This window comes from Lipotes vexillifer, unplaced genomic scaffold (assembly GCF_000442215.2).
Source record: "Lipotes vexillifer unplaced genomic scaffold, Lipotes_vexillifer_v1.1 scaffold393, whole genome shotgun sequence".
NCBI classification, from domain to species: Eukaryota; Metazoa; Chordata; class Mammalia; order Artiodactyla; family Lipotidae; genus Lipotes; species Lipotes vexillifer.
In genome coordinates, this window is record NW_006774564.1 from 389,582 (window position 1) to 398,117 (window position 8,536).

Genomic DNA, 8,536 nt, shown 5'->3' on the forward strand with positions numbered 1-8,536 from the left:
CTCAGTTCCCCAACCAGGGTTGAACCCACGCCACACCTGTGAAAGCCCGGAATCCTAACCTCTAGGCCACCAGGGAACTCCCAAGGGCTGGTTATTTCTGTCTTCATCTTTATTCTTAGAGTGCAGCTGACTGTGCGAATGGTAGTGGTGGTGGTAGGCAGTGGTGGTTTACTAGGGTCTCTATTCTTGATGGGTCCTGGACTCCATCTTTTGTTCCTCTAGCCCTGTGAAGTGACCAAAAACATGACTAAGTGTCTTAGCCATCTCTTTCAGATGGGCAAATGCTCCCAGGACAAAAATGGTCCTGAGGGCTAACCTCACCTGTCTGAATTTCCACTCTCTCAGTTCTTGATTTGACGATGTCTCATGATCTCTGGGTGCTTTAACATTTTTTAATTTTTATTGGAGTATAGATGATTCCCAGTGTTGTTAGTTTCTGCTGTAAAGCAAAGTGAATCAGTTATACATATACATATATCCACTTTTTTAGATTCTATTCCCATACAGGTCATTATGGAGAAGTGAGTAGAGTTCCCTATGCTATACAGTATGTTCTTATTATCTATTTTATTTTATTCTGTTTTTTTGGGGGGAGGACGATAATCTTTTTAGTAGACTGTGCTGAAACAATTGGGAATTCATATGAAAAACAAAAAAGGCTTAAACTATTTCACACCATCTACAAATTATGTAACATATCCTTACCTGTAGGAGCTAAAATTACAAAACTTCTGGGTTAGGCAGAGATTTTTTTTTTTTAATTTTTATTGGAGTGTAGTTGATTTACAGTGTTTTTAGCTTCAGGTGTACAGCAGTGAATCAGTTATACATATACATATAGCCACTCGTTTTAGGTTCTTTCCTCATATAGGCCATTACAAAGTATTGAGTAGAGGTCCCCATGCTATATAGTAGGTTCTTATTAGTTATCTATTTTATATATAGTAGTGTGTGTATGTAAATCCCAACCTCCCAATTTATGCACCCCCCCCAACACTTTCCCCCTGGGTAACCATAAGTTTGTTTTCTGCATCTGTGACTCTATTTGTTTTGTAAATAGGTTCATTTGTACCATTTTTTTAGATTCCATATATAAGTGATATCATATGATATTTGTCTTTGTCTGACTTACTTCACTCAGTATGACAATCTCTAGGGCCATCCGGTGCTTTAATATTTTTAAGATATGTTTTATATTTCACCCAGATGCGAAAAATTTCTTCAGTAGGAGAGCTGGTCTGAATTACCTAGTCTACCATTACTGGAAGCAAAGTTACAGCATTTTGCATCTTAATTGCATTTAACCTCAGCAACAAAGTTGCAGGAATCTAAATCTTAATTTTCTTACTCCAACAAACAGAAAATTTACTTATAAGCCAGGTACGTTTTATAATCTTAATAAAGAACAAAGTCTTTAGAATAAATCTTACAAAAAAAGGTACAGGACCTTAACAGAGAACATTAAAAATTTTAATGAAAAACACTATGACCCAATAAATAGAAGCATAATCCCTAATTTAATTACTTCCCCTGGTGTCATTTGTAATGTCCCTCTATCTCCTGCATTTCCTGGAAACTGGAATTTACATCTTAAGTCCTGAGAGATTCAGGTTAAATACGTCTGGCTAGATTACATCACAGGTGATACTGTCTACTTCGTATTTCAGCAGATCAGGAAAGATATCTGGTTATTCCACCATGAATGATGCTAAGAATAACCAGTGAATTAGGTAATTGACCACTTGATGGAATGATCTTCAGATTCTTATTAGTTATCATGGATTAGAAATTATTTTTATAGTCATTACAAAATTTATGACAAAAGAACCCAACATTTCCCTTTTATCACTGACAAATGTAATCCATTTCTTTTGCTAATACAAAAATACTTCAAATCAATTGAACTTTTTCATACCATACATTTAAAAAATAACTGTGATACTCTTGAGACTGCACAACCAATTACCATGCAGCCAATTTGTACATACCAAATCACATCCACCACATAGAAATGAATTTCTGGTATTCTGAAGGTAGAGATTTGGGGCTGTAGTCTGGAGTTTCGCCTCTAGGAAACCTGCTCAGCTTATTACCTCCTTTTCATTCCTGACTGGCTTCACTTTGGGTTGTGATACCATGCTCCTTGGGCACAGGTAAACAAACTCCTCCAGCACATCCTTGTCCAAAAGGAGCAGCATATGCTCTACAGCTGGCTGCAACAGTAAAGTCCAGGTGTCAGAGCTTCGTGTTGGCTATCCATAACATGTTGTTAAGTGTTGCTGTGAGTACAGGATGTCATTCATCCGGCTCCCTGGTTCTGGGGACTATGGGGCACACTGTCAGTCTCTGCTTGGATCTGATAGCCTTATGAGGAGACCGAGATGAAACTGTTCTCATTCTGAAGTGACTGGCCAGAGGACTTTGACAGCCTCATGCCTAGCCTAGCTGCCTTTGCGAATGCAAAAAAGCAACTTTGTGGCTTACACGTACTGGTGCTAATCTGTTAACTCACCAATTGTAGCTGGTCCTATAACTTCCCAACCCTTCCCTGGGTTATCCTTCAGCTTCTCTAACCTTTGGACCAGGTGTGTGAGGAAAGGCTTGGGGTTTTGCAGGACAATCATACCATGAAGATCTGAGGTAATAAAAACTGACAAGGGTTTCAGTCCGTGCTTGTGATTTCCACTTGTTCCTACCCGCTCCCATTTCACACCCACCTTCCCTTCTTAAATGCCTGCTCCATGCACGTCAAGCTCCTTCATCAGAAACAAAGATTAAGAGCTTACAGAGATTGCTTAACCAGCTCCCATGACAGCATAAAGTCAAATCCCTTACCTATAAACATATAACCTAGTAGCTCTGCTTCTCTGACTGAATGCTGACTGATACAGTTACGTACAAGGAAACTGATGAGGTTATTGAGACTACCTAAAATGGTGCTTGTCATTACACTCTCCAAACACCTAAAATCTGTACTGTATCACATATTCTTACTGCCTTTCCAGTAGATATTTAACTCCTTGAGGTAGGAACTTTTTATCTCTGTATGACCAGTGCAGGATTGTGCTTAGCACAGCAATTCTTTGTTTAATGAATAATCTGGAACACCTCTGCTGACCCTATCAAAATCTCCTTTAAGTAACATCTTAATAATGATATCAGTCTGATTTCTATATAAGATGAATACATTAGCCATCAATAAATAAATAAATACTGACTTAAATGATTGTTATATAATTAAAACCTTAGGAAGTCAATGAAAATGGCAATTATCCATATGGTACGTATTTTCAAATATTTCCTATTATGTAAGTTATCCATCTGTTTACAAGTAAATCCTTATAAAAGTATGGGAGAATTAAATATAGACAAACTAATGGAAGGGCAGAATCTTCTAACTATCTGCTGGATTCTTCAGAGTGATTTTATGACACATTGAGTCCATAATATTTTGTTGACATACTACTAAAATGAAAATAAAGTCAATGATATAATTTGATATACAAGATTTCCTTTAGTTATTTTAAAAATACTGAAAAGTTTTAAATTTTCCATAACCTGTCAGCAATAGCTTACCACTAATAGTTTTATAAACAATATTATCAGCTCAATGACATCTTTAATTTTTACCCATATAATATTGAAATAACATTTCAGAAAATTATGCATCTTGAAAAACTTTGTTTCAACCGTCACTTTATTGTAAGATGGCTGAATTAATTCAAATTTAAACTCTAACTTGACAATTTTTAGTCAGGTACCAAACTTTATTCAAAGCAAACTGCTTATTCACAAGTGATCATGGAACAACTCAAAATGCAGAGCAAGAAGGATGAGAGAAACATCTTACTGGCCAATAGATTGTTTTAATTCTCTCATTATATGAAACTCAAACTTTTCATTTTTAGGAAAGGGAAACTAACTTCAGTATAGAGCAATACAGAAAGATTTTGTCACATAGACTAGTTTCCATTTAGTCAGTCAACTGTTTCTAGCTGTCTCAATTGGGACAGATGCATTTACAGAGCTGGCTGTGCTTGAGCCTTCTTTGCAAGCAGCTTTAGATCTGCAATGCACCTGGCAATTGTCTCCTTCTCCTGTGATAAGGAAAGAGAAAGCTGGTTAGAACTTTTCAGATCATGGAAGGGAATAAACACTGTAATTCTAAAGGATACCTCCTATAAGAGGTTCCTCAGAATCTTAAGATGGATTACTGGCTTAATATGAGACTACAAAAAATTATTTAATTATTTAACATGGGGGAGATGCAAAATTTATTTTAAGCAAATGGAGGGAATTTAAAGTCCCCTGGCTCATAGCTTTCATGAGTGAAACCTGTTTAGAGGTTGAAGCTAGATACTCCTATAACCATGTGCCACTGATGTTAGGTTTTACAGCTAACACCTGCTTGAAAAAGACCAACCTAACAAACATTAGTAATAGAGAAATGTTAAGAAAGAATAAAAATAACTTTTAGTCTCTTTTGTATACTTTTGTCTTTTCAAGTTTCTTAAATAAGTATATCACTTTTATGTAAAAGACAGTTTATTTTAAAAAACCCAAGGCATTAAATGTTGACAGACCCTGTTTTTCTAGTCCTGCATGGTTATGCAGAAAATGATCAGAAATGCCTAAGTATACTATAAATCTAGGAAAGAAGAAATAAAGTCAAAAGTAAATAAAGAACATAAAATTTAAAAAGGAAATCACATTTAGGTAAAAAATAGAAAACATTTCTGTTCAAGACCAATGAATTAAGTGGCTGGGAAGAGGAAATGGCATGGAATGGAAATCATGGAATTATTCAGAAAATGGAAGAGGCTCAGAAGTAGACTTGTCCAGCCTCTGTTTTACAGAGAAAGGAAATATGTTGCTTAATATTTCCCAAATGTTGGAACTTGAACATACATCTGTTCAACGAGTGTTCTCAACCCTCTTTCCACTCTTTTTGATCCATGAGGTGAGAGACTCTTTGGAAGCCAAACTTTGAGGAGGGAGGCAACCTACCAAGGCAGTTGTACAGCATCTTCTAGGTTACCACTAACCAGAAAAGTGAACCAGGACCACCCAATGTCTCTAGGCTAAAGACTCCTTACCAGCTATTTTTATCCTGTCAAAGACATCAATACAACTCCAGAAGCTTCAAAACATTATGTACCTGCTGCGCAGAGATGCTCTGTACCACATTCTTCTCCACCCAGTTTATCATGTGCTCTTGTTCCTTTTGACGTATCATATTCTGCACAGAGATGTGATAGTCCAGGCGATTCTTTACCTCCTTGTATACTCTATGCAGTCGTTCCCGGTAAGTAACTTCCAAAGCCATGGCAATGTTATTCTGAAGAAAATTAAGAAGTGATGAAAACTGTGTGCACAGTTAAAGGATCACTTCCATTCTGAGGATTCTGCCCATTAGAATACCCATCATTACCTGTATTTTATGCAAAATTCATTTGTTTAATATGAATAGGTAACACATGCATGTAGTAAAAAAATTCTAACAGCATATAGTAAAAATATATTTAAAAGTATATGCAGTAAAAAGTAAGTCTCCTCCAGCCCCTCCATAGGCTACCATCTTCCTCTATTTCTTGTATTCTCTCCCAGAAATTTTAATAAACAAAACGTAGGTATATGTACACACACGAACATCACTTTTACTAATTATGACACAAAGACCCACCTTAATTTTAAAAGTTACATTGGATTCTACTATTTTGGTGTCTCATAATCCATAATTTATTTAAGCTCTATTAAGAGATTAGGTTGCTTCCAATTCTTTAACAAATAATGCTGCTGCGTATATTGTATGTGTCTTTGCACTTATGTATGAATACTTGCTGGGTCAAATACTAGCTAATAACTGTTGAGTACCTACTATGTTCTAAACACTGAGTGTCAATTCAATTAAATCTTAAAATCACACCATGGGATAGTTACTATTATTATATTCATTTTACAGTGAGGAAGAAACAGAGGCAGATGCTAAGGAATTTGTCCAAGGTTATAGAGCAAATGAACTGTGAAGCCAAGACCTGACTACAAGGCGTCAGGCTACAAAGCCCAGGCTCTTAAAGATCCATTTTAACTTGTGATTAACTGTCCAATTCCACAGAAAAGTTGTACTGCTTCATACTCTCACCAGCAACACAAATGCTTGTTACTCTAAACCCTGACCAATGGTGTTTATAAAACATTTTACTCTCGACTATTCTGATAAGCAGAAAAAAATATCAATTTTAATTGTCATTATCTAAGGAGAAAATTTACATTATTTAGAAGCCATTTACTTACATCTTTATAAATTGCTCATGTCCTACACCTAGTTTTCTACTGGGATGTTGGTCTATCCTAAGGTAACTACCCTTTTGTGTCACATGGAATGCATGTATTCTTCCTAGTTTGTCTCTTAACTTTGTTTATGGTAACTTCTACATGTAAAACTTAAATTTTTAATGAGATCAACTTAATTTTTCCTCTTATAGTTCCTGGATTTTCAAAAATTGAAGTATAACTGACATACAATGTTACATTAATTTCAGGTATACAAACACAATGATTCGTTATTTGTATATACTGTGAAATGATCACCACAATGGGTCTAGTTAACATACGTCACCATGCAAGTTTCTGCATTTTGTTGTCTTTATTAGAAAGGCTTTGCCATTCCAAGGGTATTGTATTGTTTTTCATGTTCTTTTTCTACTTCTATGGTTTCATTTCTTATCTAAAGATCTTTAATTCATCTTAAATTTGTTTTGGTATAAGGCAAAAAGTAGGAAAACAACCCTGTACCTACAAAGATACCCGTCTATCTTTCCCCTCTAAGATGAAAATGCCACCAATCTAAACTACCTTATGCGTTTAGGTCTATCTCTAGACCCTCTCTCTCAAGTGCTGTGCCAATCTGACTTTCTATTGATGTAGTGTGCCAAGCTATTTATTTAAAGTTCCTTTACAATTTTGAGCTTCAATATTTGGTAGGACTGTTCATTACTTCTCTTTTTCAGAATACTCCTGAATATTTTTTACTTTTTCTAGTAATAATCAATTTCTTCAAGTCACAACACCCCCTACCCCTAGTCTATTAGTATTTTCTTTCTAGGAATGTGTAAAATTTAGAGATTAAAGTAGGGAGAATTTGATATCCTTATATTATTGAGTCTAGGTTCTTAGAACCTTATACCTCACAAGCATTTCACATTTTTCAAAGTAAAAAGACTACATTTCTAGTTAAGTTTACTCCTAGGTATCTCTTCCTAAATGGTTTACCTTTTTCTCTTATATTTTCTAACTGATATTTGTATATAGCAGGCTAATGATTTTGTTCATTAGATATTAATTTTGTACCCAGATACCTTACTGAATTTGCTTATGGTTTTAAGAGTTACGTTGATTCTCTCAGCTTTCTGAGGTATATAATCAGGTAATCTATAAGTAAGGATAACTTTATGTTTTCTAATTTTTATACTTCTTATTTCTTTCTCTTCTCTAATATCAGCTACTACTGCCAGAATAACATTGAATTAGTAATGGTGACAGGTATATTGTCATCTTCTAGTCTGTAATGAGAATCCTTATAGGTCTGCCTGTTTTATATAAAGGCTTGAGATATTAATCTCAAGTAGCCCTAGGTACATTTTTTTTTTTTTTAGTCCATTCACTCTTCTGTTCTTCTTTCTCCTGAAATCTCTAGTATATCTCCTTGACTACTTTACTTTTCAACAAATGACCTACCTTCCTATTTCACTGAGAAAAAGCAAACAAAGAACTTCACAAACTTCTACCACCATATAAACCAATCTACCTGGACCCATACTCACATACTTTGCCTTCCTTTCTTTAACTATGGCTGAACTGTCTCTGCTCTTGAAGCCAACCCTTCCACCTGTGTATTCTAAACTCTCTGGCCTACTGAAGGACATTGCTCCAGCAAATTCCTCCCTACTCCCACCCCTTTCTTGCATCAATTTTTCTCTCTCTACTAACTTCTATCAGATGCTAACATGTAGTTATACTTTCCATCTTTTAAAAAATCTCTCTTGATTACTACATCCAACCTTCTGAGCTACTGAGTAATTTCTTTGCCCAATACAGTAAAACTCCTTCACAATTTTGACAGTGATCTATACTCAGACTCCAATTTCTTTTCTTCCATTTTTTTTTTCCTTCAACTTACTCAAATAGCCCTTACCAAGGTCACCAACCTCCATGTTGCTAAAGCCTATGCCAAACTCTTAGACCCTTACTACTTGACCATAAGTAGGGCAACTACAAATTAAAATAATCCTTGTTTCCTCCAGTTATTTTCCTTCATGTTCCAGTCTTACAGCTGTGCCTCTTGTAAGCTCATGATTCCCTCATCTCCAGTCTGGAATTCTCCTCAGTGATTCCAGACTCATATATCTTTTTTTTTTTTTTTTTTTTTTTTTTTTTTTTTTGCAGCATGCAAGATCTTAGTTCCCCAACCAGGGATAGAACCCATGCCCCCTGCAGTGGAAGCACAGAGTCTTAACCACTGGGCCACCAGGGAAGT

At 35.6% G+C, this 8,536-nt stretch overlaps 1 protein-coding gene across 1 annotated transcript in view; it reads right to left on the reverse strand.

Annotated features, from left to right (window-relative positions):
* Positions 1-3,679: 3,679 nt before the first annotated feature.
* The window catches only part of ATP5PB (ATP synthase peripheral stalk-membrane subunit b), a 14,354-nt gene continuing 9,497 nt past the window's right edge, over positions 3,680-8,536 (reverse strand). The window contains exons 6-7 of the mRNA XM_007449274.1: positions 5,159-5,338; positions 3,680-4,097 (exon numbers count right to left, since the gene is read on the reverse strand). Of these exons, the coding sequence (XP_007449336.1) occupies positions 4,020-4,097; positions 5,159-5,338 (258 nt within the window). The 3' untranslated portion in view covers positions 3,680-4,019. The remainder of the gene's footprint in view (positions 4,098-5,158; positions 5,339-8,536) is intronic.